Genomic DNA, 17173 nt, shown 5'->3' with positions numbered 1-17173 from the left:
AACAGAAATCCATTTTCTCTTGAAGTCCGCCTCCGATTTGACAACTTTTGGGTTCTTCCGGAGGGCCTGCTTCATAATCGCCCAATATTTCTCTATTGGGCGAAGCTCCGGCGGGTTTATTTCCTTTGGCACGAAGGTGACCCCGTTGGCTTCGTACCACTCCAACACGTCCTTTGAATAGTGGCACGAAGCGAGATCCGGCCAGAAGATGGTCGGGCCCTCGTGCTGCTTCAATAGTGGTAGTAAGCGCTTCTGTAGGCACTCCTTAAGGTAAACCTGCCCGTTTACCGTGCCGGTCATCCCGAAGGGGGCGCTCCGCTTTCCGCAAGAGCAGATCGCTTGCCACACCATGTACTTTTTGGCAAACTTGGATAGTTTCTGCTTGCGAATCTCCTCCGGAACGCTGAATTTGTCCTCTGCGGAGAAGAACAACAGGCCCGGCAGCTGACGAAAGTCCGCTTTGACGTAGGTTTCGTCGTCCATTACCAGGCAATGCGGCTTCGTCAGCATTTCGGTGTACAGCTTCCGGGCTCGCGTCTTCCCCACCATGTTTTGCCTTTCGTCGCGGTTAGGAGCCTTCTGAACCTTGTATGTACGCAGGCCCTCCCGCTGCTTGGTCCGCTGGACGAATGAACTTGACAAATTCAGCTTATTGGCGACATCCCGGACCGAACTTCTCGGATCACGTCTAAACTGCTTAACTACGCCTTTGTGATCTTTTTCACTGACGGAGCATCCATTTTTGCCGTTCTTCACCTTTCGGTCGATGGTTAGGTTCTCGAAGTATCGTTTTAGTACTCTGCTGACCGTGGATTGGACGATTCCCAGCATCTTACCGATGTCCCGATGTGACAACTCCGGATTCTCGAAATGAGTGCGCAGGATTAATTCACGACGCTTTTTTTCATTCGACGACATTTTTCCAAATTTACGGAAAATTGACAGTGAAGCATGGTCAACGTGATCTATACACTCTTATCTGATTATAAGCGAAAGCTGAAGATATAATTCCTAAAAATTAAATTTCTACAGCGTTTTTTCCGTGATGCAATTTGATGTGACACACCCTTTAGTGCTAATTTTGTTTAAAGTCAAGATAGTGTATTCGGCAAAGTTTAAGACAATATACAAATCTGGACTTTTGCCAAGACTTCAGCTTTCAATCTCTTATATTTTTGTAAAATACATGGCATTTTGACATGGAGTCTATTGACAAACTAATGATTTACTCGTAACATTTTTTCTGTGTAAATTCTCGGAATCGACATGCGACAGAAATTTTTGAATTTTGTTGTTAGAAAAACGTTTTACCTGTAGAAGTGTCCATCTTGTTATGTGTGGATGATGTTGTTTATTATATGGGCTATTAATTCATAAAAATGAGAATTTAAAAAAATACGTTTTTGGAGAAAAATGAAGTTTTATTTTTGATATACTTTTTTATTGTAAATTTGAATATATATATATATATATATATATATATATATATATATATATATATATATATATATATATATATATATATATATATATATATATATATATATATATATATATATATATATATATATATATATATATATATATATATATATATATATATATATATATATATATATATATATATATATATATATATATATATATATATATATATATATATATATATATATATATATATATATATATATATATATATATATATTGAGTTGCCCGAAAAGTAATTGACGATTAAAAGTATAAAAAAATTGAATAATCGCTTAAAGATGCGATGCACAACGTTCTGAAGCTTAAACTCCCATGTTTTGGAATATTTGTCGATTGTCGAAAAAATCTTTATCTTGATGTATGTAGGGTTAATAATGGAGTTGATTTAAATATGGAGAAAAAAAATATTATTTCTTTCTGTTTTTTTTTTCAAACAAAATTTTGCGGACTTACCAAATAAAAAATCCAATCCAATTAGTCATATCAACCAGCTTTCATCTGATTCTTATAACGTTCCTGTAGGACCTTTCAATACAGAGATATTTTTGTTAGAATGGAAAATTGCTCCTTCGTCTTTGATTATTAACCCTTTGCGGTCGTACTAAATTTGGGCATGGGTGCCGTACTGGTCGGAATTAATTTTCCTTGGAAAATCAGTGATACATGCAAGATCATGAAAAATAAACTTTTTTTGTGAACCGTATATATGTATTAACTGTGTTTAATGTAATATTATTATATGAAAATTATATTTTATAATTCGTCTTCGTGTAGAATCTTTCCAAACAGTCTCCAAGAGTAAATCATATGAAGTATAATCAACACTTGATTTTATTTTTATTGTCCGTATGAGACACTTTTACCATCGATGCAATAAATGTGTAATTAATGCCAGCAATGTGTATCCGAAAAGATCAGCACTTTTCACTTTTAACAAGCAAAGATTTTTTTACATAAGATTATTCAGATTTGTTTTCTCCATTTTAGTGACTTGGATGTTACCACTAAGCCAGATCGCCTTCACAGATTATTCAGATGACATAAGACACTTATGCAAACAATGATTCTGCTCTCTAGAAACAACTACTTCAACATAATTTAAACCAGTAGTTACTCAAATAATGATTTCTGATTTATGCGTATCCGAAAAGATCAGAACTTTTCGGTTTAGATAAACAAAAATTTTGTCGCTTGAGACACTTATGCGATCATTCAAATAATATGAGACATTTATGCAAACAGTAGTTTCGATACTTATGAACAATCTCTTCCATCACACCAAAGTATTACAATCTCTTCCATCACACCAATGTATTGGTGGCTAAATTCTGCTGCTAAATTCTGTTGATTTCCCACATTCCTATTCATTCAACGCACTGTGCGTTGTCTTGTGTGAGTGACTACTTTGTTTGATACTGAGTACCGTTATCTATCATTCATAAGAGCACCGTATTGATTCGTGGATAGGTTCACTAGACATCAAGCTTAGTTTAGGAAAAGCTTAAACTGATATTTGGTTGAGTAAAATATAAGATTAGCATGGTTTCTTGCTGTGGTGGCTGAGAGAAGACAAACGACCACAAAAAGTTAACTGTTCATTATTTATTCGCATAGCAAATCGATCTTTTTCTAAACTACAATAAATTCTGTACAAGGATAATTATTTTCAATGACGGGAAAAGAATTATTCAAATTTTTTTTGCATCGCTTTAAAAACTGCCTTTCGATTTGCGATCCGATCATTATTTATTGAACAATTAATCATCAAAGGCGAAGGGAAAATTTTTCATTCAAACAAAAAAAAAGAAATAGGATTTTTATTTTTTCCCGATATCATACCAAGATAAAAATTTCTTCGTAAAATATTCCAAAACTTGAGAATTTGAGACCTTTCATCTTTATGCGTTCATCTATGTACAAGAAAAAGTATTTTATTTATAATGAAGAAATCGGTAATTACTTTTCGGGTAATCCAATATTATTTAATGAAAATTTAAATTCCTTCTGTGACAGAAACTTTGTGGGTCTTATAGTTTATGAGTTAGAAAACTTTTGTAAAAAAATGAGATAAATATCTCGTTTTTTTTTCGAAAAGAAGTCTTTTTTTGAGATTTCAAGTATGAAAATTGCTTAATAGCTTTAATGTCCTACGGCCAGTTGAGTTGGCATGTAATTCGGCAATATTGTCTCAGTCTGTTTGAGCTTCAAAAATAACGCGCCGATTCTAACAAATCAAAGCAAGAGAGATTCCAAAACTAGAAACTTTTAGCTTCAAAATGCGAGTGTTGATTCATCAGAAGTTGCAGCCTTCTAAAAGTCACTGAATTTACGATGTGGCGGCTTACTCCTTTTTATTTTTTGAGTGTTTTGCAGTAATCCTTCTTATTAGGGATGAAACGAACTTTTAAAGTCCATTCTATTCTTATCTCCATCACATTCGAGTAAATGTTTGTCTGAAGATCGGCCGTAGGACTATTGACGAGTCAATGACCTTTGCCGTATCACCCCGATCATCAAGCTTAAGTAGCACATACCCTGGGGCCATCACGCTCCAGTCTGTTTACATTACGGAGTATCGATACGAACGGTTCGATTTTATCTTTGCCTTCACACACTATTCTGCCGGTTAACGAAAAAACTAACGATGGGCTCCACTGGTCATCGACCGGTTGACTAAACTTAAACATCTCATATCTGTGATAGGCACGTAGATTTGTCTCTAGCCGCTACTTTTCTGATGGATGCTATCGTTACCTGTTGGTCATGCAGAGTAAGTGCCCACGCCGTTCTGAGCGGGGTTAATGAGATTATGTTTGCGGCTGGATAGATGATGTTGATGGTGATAATGTGTAAACTTGAGAACACTTTTGGGAGTGTACTCAAGTGTTTACGGCGGGAACTTTACCTTTAGGAATGAGGAACGGAGATAGCTTCGGGATAGATTGCGACGCCGTTGACGGTGATTGATAGATTGATGGGATGGTTGTTGGTAAAACCAAAGAAAGTATGTAAGAGAAAGTTGAAAGTTCTTACAATCTATCATATATTCGTTGCTGCCATTAGGTACAAGCGAATGAAATCTGCGTTAATGAGCAATTGTGTCTGATGACGAGCAAAATCATGAAGGTTAATACGCAATGACTTTTCTCAAATCAGAATTATATCATTTGTCGGCTTGAATGTGTTTCGCCCTTCGGTTGTCATAAATTACGAAACACACAACTCATACAAATTTCATCATGAGAATGTGCTTAGACTGATATTATTTGTTTTATAGTACGAAGAGAATTATTCGACATTGACGGACTCGTGCTGTGGACAAACATGGTTTTTCCCATCGTCATTGGTCTCTGTTATAATCGTCGTAATAAATTAGACAAAGGTGCAGATTAACATTAATGTCTATTATTATGTGAGATTTTCGAGAAATTTAGATTATCATGGGCCAAATCTTGAGGGGACGTAGCATTAGGCTAGAGATTTTACACCTGGTTTCAGAAAATTCACGAAAAAAGTTTTTATGTATATCGTATTTCCATGAATACTCGTACATAGCATGGAATACTAAGCGATTAAAATTCAATCATTCATTAAAGCTGAGGAGAATTATTGAAACTAAATTGAAAGCTACAATATAGCTGGATAGAGGAAAGTAGTTTTTCTCTTGAAAATTCCAAATCATTCCGGATTGCGGATGAATTCGATACAACCTGATGAATTTCAAACTCTGTACAAAAATAAACTGTATACTTACATATTTTACAACACAGCCTATAGCTCTTCCGAGACGTTCCATCCCCGAATCATCTGCACAGCGGCTCTAGCAGAGGCTATAGTCAATTATTTGATGTTTCTCACAATAATAATATTGCATTTATTGCCCGCCCGTGTTCGCTGCGGCCGAATTTATCTTACATAAAGCTTCAATTTCTGTTTGCGGCGTGAATTACAAGGTTCGAATTCCGGAGCACCGGCGCACAATGCGCAAGAAATGGATGGTTGATTTTCCCAGAGAGGTTGGCATGTTCTCTGAAAATGCTTTACTTTCCCTCGGCCTGATCCGAATGAATCACATTGTAAATATTTTGGGGTTAGTTTTTGCGCGTTTGCACTAGAGCAATGAATTCGGCAATCAATAGGAAAGAAAATATGATTGAGTTACCCAATCGTTGAGTATTGTATTTTTCCCCGTCTCTTACTCACTCACCCCACGCTCAATTGAGAATCGATGGTCCCAATTGAACGTATGTTGATTTGTTCGAGATCATCTTCGCTTTTCATTTGCGGGGTTGGTTGTAAAAAAAATGTTGGCCGACGTTGTCTGGCCAATTATCTCCACCAAACGCGGCAGTTTGATGATATTCCGGAAAGTATTGAGTTTAATTTGGCACTTAACAGTTGTCGGATGAATGGTGATGCCCATTAGTTAGCAGTTTTTTGATAGATAACCACCAATGATGGTGAATGAAGAATACGTGTATTTGCGATAACCACGAAATTGACCACTGAACATCCATGAATCAATCAACTGCTGTCCTACTTGACGATTGTTAAATCCATCGATAAAAAATAATGTAAGACCTTATTCTATCGAGTAACCTAATATATAGTAGCTCACAATTTTGTACGTAACAGATTTACGACACTTAACTGAACCTAGAGATCGACTTGGAACGTTGAAGGAATGATGCTTTCGATAGATTATGAGCACATAAAGACGACTATAATTCAATACGACCGATGAACATTGCCGCCTTATTATGATTAATAACAACTCGTTCCCTAGTCACGTTTTGTGCTATCAGCCAATGGCCAGCGGTTATTCGGGTCGAGGGGTTTTTTTTTTGCTTCACAGACGTTTTTCTCCCAAACGATAAACGGGCCATTCTCCGCCGGAATTCATAGGACTTTTTCATCTTGATTGCTAGGAGTGATCAATCAAACTAAGAGTCATCATTCAACAGCGACTGACTGATTGTTAATTGCTATGATAAGGGTTTACGTTTTTTGTTTATTACAAATTCAATAAATTGCTCATAAATTAACATGGTAATTAGGCGAACGAACAACGTTCCACAATCATTGGTTTTTTCATGTTTACGGAATTTATACTGATTTATATATTATTCGTTTTTTAGCTTAAATGTGTTTAAAAAGCTTAAATGCTTTCGCCCAATTCAACGGCTGTTCACCTATATCACTCTGTTTGTAGTGTCTAGTTTTTTTAATTCTTTAAAATCATCAATATAACCTTCCTGAGAATGTTCACTTTTTATATACAATTGAAAATCATGGTGATTATCAGCGGTTCTTTAGAAATGAAATGACAAAAAACAATCAGTTTAAATATGTGGGTCATCTAGCCGTATTTATCTGCATGTTATTGACACACTTCCTACTGATTCAATGAGAAGTTTAAATGAGTTCTTATTTGCAATGTAACTCGTAATCGTACCCCAACATGCAGATCTTTTCCCACTATTTTTGAAAGTCGAAAATATGTTTTCGAAACATTCTTTTGAGATAATGATATATACATCATTTTAAAGCTCAATCCTTCAGCTTTTGGAATATTTCACGAACATATTGTTATCTTGGTTTGTGTAGTGGACACAAATATCGAGAAGAAATAAAAAATCGATTTATTTCTGATTTTACATAAATTTACACAATTTTTTGTCAACCAAGTCAACGCCAAATCCAATTAACCTTATCAACCAGTTTCCATTTGGTACCTATAACGAGTCTGTAGGATCTTTCGACACAGAGATATTTTTAGTTGAATGAAAAATTTTCCCTTCGCGTTTTGGCGATGAATAATTTAATAAACTTTCGTTTCATGAGTTTGAGGCTGAGGAGTACATATATATGTAAGAATGCGTATGTATACGTGTGAATATCATCACTCTTTGCAATCCTAGAACCTACAAACGTATTCACACGAAAGAAAACTAATAGCATTATGAAACTTCTGGTACAATATGCGTTGAAGTGCTCTTTTAATTTACTCCAAAGTTTGATCGATCGATCTAATAAAACAGCTGAACGTATCAATATGGAACGTTCACAGATATTTTGGTGCTAAGAATTTCCCTGCTAATATTAAAACGTGTTGCAATATTTGGAAAATTACAGAATATTTTCTAAAATCCTGTTTTTGGTACTTTTTTTTTAAATTGATGCAAATAAATAAAATAAATTTGCTTTCGTCAAAGCAACAAATTATGCTTGTACAGAATTTATTTGAGTTTTCAAAACTGCCTTTTGGTTTGCGTTGCGATCATTGGTTATTAAATTATTCATCATCAAAGACGGAGGGGATAATTTTTCATTCAATCGAAAATATCTCTGTATAGAAAGCCTTCATGAACGTTTTTGGTACCAAATGAAAGCTGGTTAATAAGTTTAATTTAATTTACTATTAAATGGTTAGCAAAAAATTGAGTAAACTCACAAATATTCTATAAAAACAGAAAAACACACACCAAGATAAAAATATGTTCATGAAATATTCCGAATGCTGAGGACTTATGCTTTAAAATGATGTATATATTATTATCTCAATAGAATATTTCAAAAGTTTTTTTTTCGACTTTCAAAAGTAGCGAAAAACGATTTGCATGGTAGGGTACGACTACGAGTTTGAGTCACTGTACTAGGGCAGTCCGATAAGTACTAAGCCTACAAAAAAACAAATTTTGGAAAAGTGGCAATTTATTTCTCAACATAGTCTACTTTTAGCTCGATACACTTGACCCAGCGATGCTCCAACTTCTTTAATCCATCTGAAAAATACGTTTTCTCGAGGACCTCCTTATTCGACTCAAATTTCTGCCCGGCTAGTGACTTTTTCAAGTTTGGAAACAAAAAAAGTCACACGGAGACAAATCTGGAGAGTACGGTGGATGGGGCAGTAGTTCGTGGTACAATTCGACCAATTTGGCCGTGGTGACGGCGGAGGCGTGAGCCGGTGCGTTGTCATGGTGGAAGAACACTTCGCCAAAAGGGGTCGTTTTTTCTGCAATTTGACGTCCAATCGGCCCAATAATTCGGCATAGTGGACTCATATAACCGTTTTGCCCTCTTCCAGGTAGTCAATGTAGATCACACCTTGTGAATCCCAGAAACTGTGGCCATCACCTTTCCGGCTGATAGGACAGTCTTCGCCTTCTCCATGTTTCGTCGACGGTCACGAAACGACGCAGAAGCTCACTCGGATTGCACTTAAACGGCGACCACGTTGAAATTTGTTAAACCAATTTTTGACGGTCGCCATCGAAGGAGAAGAGTCACCGTATACAGCGTCCAAGCGCTCTTTGATTTTACTACGCGATTTCTCTTCCAGAAACAAGAATCGAATCACCGACCGATATTGCTCTTTTTCCATTTTTCTAAAATCCGCGGACACGCCCGCTTCCACACACGGTCAAAACAAAACTACGAGTCCGTTTCGACTGAAACTTTAACAGTAGCCGTTTACGAGAATGTACTACACGATAGTAATCTCTCTTGCGATACTGACACCATCGGGCGATGAGGCCAAGTAGTTATCGGACCGCCCTCATATATAAGTAATGACCGAAGTGGCGATTACAATATAAAAAATAAATTTATTTTCGCTAAATTTAAAGATTACACATCAACGTTCATACTAAGACTAAATGCTATCTTCTGTTCCCTGCCTTTTTATAATGTCGGTATCTCGCGTCAGCAGATTCCTTGTTATCCGTACGGTCGCGTTGTTTCCAGATCGGGTTCCTTTGAATGATGTCGCGTGGTCAGCCGTTGTCGTCAGTTGTTATGGCTCGCGATTGTCTTGATGGGAGGCCTCTGGATGCAATCTGATCCTGGTTGCATCGGTTGTTATGATTCGTTGTTGCTCTAAGTGGTCGTGTGGGGTACATCTGGTCGTAACGTCTCCCCCCTAAGTTTCAAGCGTCCTCGATTGAAGTTTCGGCAGCTCGATCCATGGTTTCGGGATGCATTTTTGCTCTGCCTTCTTCCCCGGAAGTAGGGATAATGGAATACTTCCGTTGTTTTCAGTTTCGTCCACCTGAGTAGCCACGAGAGGTTCTGGCGGATTTTTGGTTACTTCATTTCTTTTATTACCTTTTTTGTAGAAATATACAGAAAAGAAACAGATAAATGTTATTATGAGGAGGGTTGTACCTCCAATTGTTACCCGGTGTTGTGTGGTGTTCAAGTAAAGTTGAACTTCATTGAGTTCTTCCAAGTTCTGTATTCGTAGCATGACGTTTTCATCGTCAAGATCCGTAAAATTTCCATTTTGGAGGGGCTTGCTGTATATTGGGATCAGGTATTCTTGCTGGTAGGTTACGTCAGGTTGTCCAAAAAATGTGAAATTTCGTATTTTGACGGTACAGTTTTCGGTTTCGATTATTGTGGCATCGCTAACCATCCTTGAATCTCCGCAAGAGTCTTTTACTTCTACGATTTCTGTTGTGTCGATCAGGATGATTCCTTGCTTGACTTCTTTGATTTGTGTTGTTTGTTTTGATTTTACAAACGAGCATTTGGGTGTTTGGTGAGTTAATATTTTATAGATGCAATCGTCCTCAATTAGGTTATTTCCATCGCAAATATCGCATTCTGTTGGTTGGTAATAAACTGTGTTGCCATATTTCGTTACCAGGTTGATGTTCGTATCGATCCGTGAATTGTTAACTCTCAAAGTATGGATTTCTAACAAATCGTACGTCTTTTTATCCAAAATGGGGGTCTTTATTAATATGACTGCTTGATTGTTGCTGATACCGACACTCGCTGAGGTATATTGGAAAATTTCGTCTAAGTAATTTAGCTTTATTGTTTGTGTCTTAAGCCTGTCTAAAATTAACTGTTTTTCCACCAATGAGAGTATGTTTTTGTTTATCAAGCCTACTCTAGAAAATTCTACTTGCTCCTCGATGTCCTCTAATATGCTGATAATTTTGTCCATATTCCAGATAAGGTTGACGAATTCTAAATCTGTTTTTATTCCCTGTACTGTGTTGTATTCCTTAGTAATTTTTGATTCAATTTTACTAATAGAGTCTGTAATATTATTCAATTTATTTTGAAAAAGTTCATTGATCTGGATTTGTTTCATCTGATTGTTCACTAATTTGTCTCCTTGTGTTTTTAATATTCCCAAACTTTGATGCATGACTATTAGGTCATCGTTATCAGGGTTTCCCGTGATGAGTTTAATGGCTGTTCCTAATGCGTTCATAAGTCCCCTTTTTATTCTATGTGGTAGGAGGCTCCTGAGTTTATCTTTTGCTAGTTTGGTTTTTTCTAGTAGTGTTTGCTCTAGGTGTTCTATAGTTTCAAACGATTTCATGATTTTTTCTATGTTTTCTATATTGTCATTTAATGTATTTAGGTTGATTCTATGCAACATTCTGTCATATCCGATTCTAATCCTTGCTGTTTTGATCTTGAACGCAACCAATCCATTGCTGTTCGTTATTTCTTTATAGTTGGTGGTGCTTATTGTTTTGATGAGTATTATTCTGCAAGAAAAACAAATGGCTTATTTAATATGGTGTTCATTTTAGTGGTCTTTGTTAATTTTTTATGCGATTTTTATGGATTTTAATGTTATTTGTGTCCTTGAAGGTTAGATGGTTGTCTTCTTTTATGGTAGAAAATTTATAAATGTCTTTATCTTTATTCAACCTTTGACTAATTTTTATGTATTTCGTGTCGTTAGGGTTGAGTGGCTTGGGTTCTTCACGATTCTCATGCTTCTTTTCGAAGGCTTGTTTACGTTTATCTAGTTCCAATTTTACTGCAGAGTGGATTTTGTTGGATTGTTCAATTATGTCAGCCGCGTTCGTAACATTATTTGTGTTAAATATTAGCTCACGTGGTTTTCGTTTCGTCACGGAGTGAAATGTATTATTATAGATGTCGGTAATTATATTCATCCGATCGTAGATAGGAAGTTCATTATATTTTGTTTTTAGTGTTCTATAAAGCTCGATTATCGTTGAGTGGAATCTCTCAACTATTCCGTTGGAATTAGAACTACTCGCGAAATGAATTTCGATTCCGAGCTCGTTTAAAAAGCCGACGAAATCTATTGATGTAAAAGCGGGCTCTTGATCACAAATTATCGTTTGCGGTCTACCGAAGTGCCTGATGTGTTCGGAAAAAGCGCGTTTTATGTCTATTATCGTTCTTGTTGTCAGTGGTATGGCGTTGGCGAATTTGGAGAAGGAGTCCACGATGGTCAGCCAGTTTTGGCCTTTCATGAAAAATATGTCCATGTGAACCCGTTCGAATTGTTTTGAGCCGAAAAATGATTTCTGAATTAATTTTGGGGGCTTCCTGTCGTATTTGCTTCTTTTACAAATATGACAGGAGTTAACAAATATTTTCAGTTTTCGCTCGATTTCGGGGAAAAAATATTTCTGCAGGATTTGCATTTTGTTTTCTTTTGCTCCTCTGTGTGCTGCGTCATGTATTTCCCGTATTATGGCATCTTTTTGCTCGTCTATTCTGACATCTTCTAGAAGCTTTTCTGAAATGAAAACTTTGAATTTATTGTTAGTAAAATGTTTACAGTATGTTTCCTGAACGAGTTGTACTAATGATATTGGAATTTTTAGACAAGATATTCCTCTGGGGTTAAAGTAACTTTTGAGAATTTCGACTATGTCTGCTTCTGTATATTCTGGTTTTACAATAGTGAATCGGTGGTATTTTGGAAATGTTTCTTCGTGTATAGTCGTATCAAAATGATTTATTTTAAAAATTATTTGTGTTCTAAAACTGTTGATTGGTTTTTCGGCACACCATATGAAAAAATCATCACTGGTTTCTGCTGAGTGAACAGTTTCAAGATCAAGTTCATTATTATTTAATTCTTCTGGTTTTATCCTCGATAAAGCGTCTGCTACAACATTTTGGTTGCCAGGCTTATAAATGAGTTCATAATCAAATTCCTCCAATGCTATTTTCCCCCTTATAATTCTTCTGTTAGCGTCTGTCATGGAGTAAGTAAGTGGTTGGTGATCCGTAAGAAGTTTAAATTTTCGTCCATAAAGATATGGTCGGAAATGTTTCACAGCCCAAACGATGGCTAGAAATTCCTTCTCCGTCGTGGAATAATTTTCTTCGGTGTTGTTAAGGGTCCTAGATGCGTACGCGATTGGTCGATCTTTGCCTATGGGTCCTTGTGAAAGAACTGCCCCTATGGCAAAATCGCTGGCATCGGTGGTTAGTATGAATTCCTTCGTGAAGTCGGGATAAATGAGTATAGGGTCCATTGTAAGAAGTTGTTTACATTTCTCAAAACATTCGACTGTTTCTGGGGATATAACGAATTCGGTGTCTTTACGAAGTAGAGCAGTTAAAGGCTTCACCAATTTCGCGAAATCTTTAATGAATCTGCGGTAGTATCCCAGGGTACCAAGAAATTGACGTATTTCCTTTTCGGTTTTTGGAGTCGGCCATTTCTTAATTATTTCGATTTTGTCGGTGTTTGGTTTAACGCCTTCTTCTGAAACAGTGTGTCCAAGATAGTGAACTTCTTTTTTGAAAAATTCACATTTATCTATCTGGATTTTTAAATTTGCTTCCTTTAGTTTTTTCAATACATTCATGAGATCTTTCTTATGTTCCTCTAGGGAACTTGAGAAGATTATGATATCGTCCATATAGACGAGACAACACTTCCCTAAGAATTCTCTCAAGATGCAGTCCATAACACGCTGAAAAGTTGCTGGAGCATTTTTCAGCCCGAATGGCATGCGTGTAAATTCATATTTTCCGGAGTTAATCGAGAAAGCTGTTTTCTCGATGTCTTCGTTTGCAAGTTGAATTTGGTGAAAACCGGACACCAAATCAATTGTAGAAAAATAACAAGTTCGGCCAAGTTTATCAAGTATTTCCGTTATTTCCGGGATGGGATATTTATCACTAATTGTCTTTTCGTTTAGTTTTCGATAGTCGATAACTAAACGAAACTTTTTCTTCCCAGAAGCGTCTGTTTTCTTCGGGACAACCCATATAGGCGATGTATAAGGTGATATTGATTCCCTTATTATCCCGTCTCTAAGCATTTTTTCCACTTGTTGTTGGATTTCTGTTTCGAAAATTTGTGGGTTTATAGGATTTTGTATGTATTGGTATATTGTCTGAAGTCCTGATATTGTGCTTTATCTTATGGGTGAAAGTTAATTTATCCGAGTCGGTATAAAGTATTTCTCTGTTGGCATCTATAACCCTTTCTAAAGCTTTTTTCTCCTCATCGTTCATGTGTTCACTCCTAAAACAGTATTTTCCTTTTGGTGAAATTTTCGGAATGTCCTTCAATCTAAAACAATCGGTTCCAATTTCAATTTCATTAGAGTTCAGTTGTACTGTTCTATTGGGGTAATGACTTTTTATTGCCACTATAGCTATGCCATTTTTGCTTTGGTATAAACCGGGGAGAATTGAAAAATAATCAAATGGAGTTTCTTCCTCAACAAGAAAGCTACCTTTTTGCTTTATTGGTATTTCTACAAATTGGAACTCTTGTTCCGAAATGTTGATTTTGTGGTTTCCTGGAAATTTCTTTTCGAGGTTAAAAGTTTTTCTACCAATTTTCAATTTATTTCTGCCGATGTCCAACTGAGCATTGAGGTCTCTCAGTGTTTCGTACCCTATTAAACCATCGAAAAAATCGTGGAAATCGAATACATAAAATTTTACTTTCTTCCTAATTTGGAAGATGTCAAATGAAGCTGATTTATTGATGTCATGTTTGCCATTGATATTCGTGACGTGAATTCCTGTTTCATCTTTGCAATTTTCGAGTTTAACATGTTTGGGCGAAATATAATTTTTATTGGCACCTGTGTCCATTAAAAATTTTAAATTGCCCTTAGTTGTTTGGATAGTCAGATAAGGAATAAAATTATTATTCTTTATGTTTTTTGCTTTTCCTTTCTTACCATCTGAAAATTTAATTCGTCGCCTTCAAAATAGTCGTCGTCTTCTGATTCTAAAATTGAATCGTTCGACGTCAAATCCGCTTTAGGTTCCGGTTCGCGCACTTCATTATTATGAACCTGCATTTTCGACTGGTACGTCCTCATAGAAACGTCCTCGTCATTATTTACTTTTTGAGATCTGAATCTCTCAGATACGGGTTTATTATTCTGATTGGTTTTTGGATTATATGATTTTTGATTTTGTGAAATTGTCTGAGCCTTCTGCTCGGGAATTCTGTAGGTCGAAGGACCTTGTTTGTTTTCCAATTTTTGCCTGAATGCGGCATTGGAATGTTGCATAGTTATGTCATGGGCCTCTTCTAACGAATTCGGCCTATAGCTACGCACGTACATAGCCAGCTGATCCCCATTCAGTCCGTCTATGTATCTTGTAAGTGACATTAAACTTATTAATTTTATGACTGCTTCCATGGAATTTTTATAGTCTTCCATGTGTGCAGCAGACGATTTGATTGCTGTATCAATCGTCTTAACTTTGTTATAGTATTCTGTGAGAGATGCTTTCCCTTGTTTTACATAAAAAAGAGATTGGATATGTGAGGTGATATCTCTCTTGTCTCCAAACGAGTTTAAGAGAACCTCTTTAATTTCGTCCCATTCCGTAGGGTTACCGGAGGAAATCAAAACCTCTCTTGCTTCCCCGATAATTTTTGACCTAACAACACGTATGATTTGCTTGTAGGTTGGCTCGAATTTATAGTCACTGAATAAATCTAGTGTTTGCTGCGTGTCTTCCACCCACGCGAGCGTTTCTTTTCTATTTCCGCTAAAGTGCGGAATATTTTTCACGGGATCCGGCGTGACGAAATTTAAAAATGGATCCTTCGCTTTGTTTTCTAACTTAGTTATAGTATGAATAAGAGCGGCCTGGTTTTTCGTTAACTCTTGTATTTGAGCGATTAATTGCTCCGCTGTAATTTCCACTGGTAATTCAGCTTGCGCTGTTTCTTGCATTGTTTGGTTCTCTTGCGTGGACATTATGCTGTCTCTATGCTGTTGAAACCGTTCGTGTTTAGAATTTTTTCTTCTTGAAGCAATGGTTGCACTTGTTAGTTGCACTTGATCACTTTTTGGTTAATTAATAACGAGAGTGAAAATTACTTACAGTATCAGTAACCTCATTCCCGGAGTCTGTTAATGTTATCGATGAGCGTGGTTCCGTGAGTTGTTCGGCAGCTCCCGTAACTCCAGCGATGTCCTTTCGCGGATGGTTTCCCAGGAAGCAGCACTACACAACACTTTCACAAAGACTGCGCCAGTAATGACCGAAGTGGCGATTACAATATAAAAAATAAATTTATTTTCGCTAAATTTAAAGATTACACATCAACGTTCATACTAAGACTAAATGCTATCTTCTGTTCCCTGCCTTTTTATAATGTCGGTATCTCGCGTCAGCAGATTCCTTGTTATCCGTACGGTCGCGTTGTTTCCAGATCGGGTTCCTTTGAATGATGTCGCGTGGTCAGCCGTTGTCGTCAGTTGTTATGGCTCGCGATTGTCTTGATGGGAGGCCTCTGGATGCAATCTGATCCTGGTTGCATCGGTTGTTATGATTCGTTGTTGCTCTAAGTGGTCGTGTGGGGTACATCTGGTCGTAACGTATATATCACATATCACATATCACATATATCACATAACTCGAGAACTAATCAAGCAAATTAGGCATGTGATGGTTCCAGTGGGCAATAAATGTATCTATGGTGGTTCGACACTCCTCCCTTTCTTTAAGGTTGGGGGGCTGCCATACAAATGAAATACAAATTTCTGCATATACCGTGAACTAATCAAGCTGAGGGATAAGGACAAAACTCGAGGAAGGCATCATCCGATTTGTGATGTCATCATTTTATTATATTTTCTGTATCAAATATGTATTCCATGTAAGAGAAAAAACATGTTATTTACAATTGATTGAAAAATCTTGAAGGAGAATTGTTTTTAAAATAAGTTCATATTATCATGACGATTTTTGGTAGAAGTACTAGGAAATTTATAGTAAAATGAAATTGTAAAGGGTCAATTAGAAGATCAATCAATGAACAGTTCTGAGATTGGACCAATAAACGTTCGCTTAGCAAGAAAACGTGAATGTTTGAAGGCATTAACAACAACAAAAATCCATTTTGGGCGGAACGAAGTTTGCAGGGTCAGCTAGTACCATTTAAATTAAACAAATTCTATACCAGTATTTAAGAGTAGCACGTTTTCTGTTATTTTTGGGCTTATTTGATGTAATAAATCGGGATGCCAAACATGTGCTCAAAATTAATTTTGGGTGTATTCTCCGCTTTCGAATCCATAGCCAAATGCACCATTTGTACGCAATCTGTATCGAATTATCATCGGTAATTCGTTTTTCGCTAGAGCTCCGTTCCAACCGGTAGCAGAAGATAAACGGGATTGGTAGAGGGAGAGCATAGTATTTGGGCGAGCGAACGGGGAGCAGCCATTTCACAATCACAACTAAGTGGAATTCAGAGAGGGTACCACTTTATATACAGATTTGTGTGATTTCAATAGTCTGTTTCCAAAGCAAGTTCAAAACTTGGGATTGGGCAATCTATTTGAAAGTATACAAGTTAGTAAAGTATAGTATTATATAATACTAGCTGACCCGACAAACTTCGTCGTGCCCAAAATTTATTTTTTGTTATCACATCCACGTTTTCTTACTA

The 17173-nt window shown here is 36.5% G+C and overlaps 3 protein-coding genes across 5 annotated transcripts in view; 1 reads left to right on the top strand and 2 right to left on the bottom strand.

Annotated features, from left to right (window-relative positions):
- LOC129773126 (fructose-bisphosphate aldolase-like) overlaps nt 1-17173 on the bottom strand; it is a 609238-nt gene that overhangs the window by 316206 nt on the left and 275859 nt on the right. The window lies entirely within an intron of this gene.
- Nucleotides 1-17173, top strand: part of LOC129773122 (glucose dehydrogenase [FAD, quinone]) — an 83108-nt gene that overhangs the window by 5788 nt on the left and 60147 nt on the right. The gene's annotated exons all lie outside the window — the stretch shown is intronic.
- Nucleotides 9081-16084, bottom strand: LOC129773123 (uncharacterized). Its single transcript, XM_055776686.1, has 2 exons — nt 15601-16084; nt 9081-11003 (listed from the first exon to the last, which is right to left on the bottom strand). The coding sequence occupies exons 1-2, from the start codon at nt 15615-15617 to the stop codon at nt 9413-9415; spliced, it is 1608 nt and encodes a 535-aa protein (XP_055632661.1). The 5' UTR covers nt 15618-16084; the 3' UTR covers nt 9081-9412.

This window comes from Toxorhynchites rutilus, chromosome 3, assembly GCF_029784135.1.
Source record: "Toxorhynchites rutilus septentrionalis strain SRP chromosome 3, ASM2978413v1, whole genome shotgun sequence".
Classification (NCBI taxonomy): Eukaryota; Metazoa; Arthropoda; class Insecta; order Diptera; family Culicidae; genus Toxorhynchites; species Toxorhynchites rutilus.
This window is presented reverse-complemented; position numbering and strand designations above follow the sequence as displayed.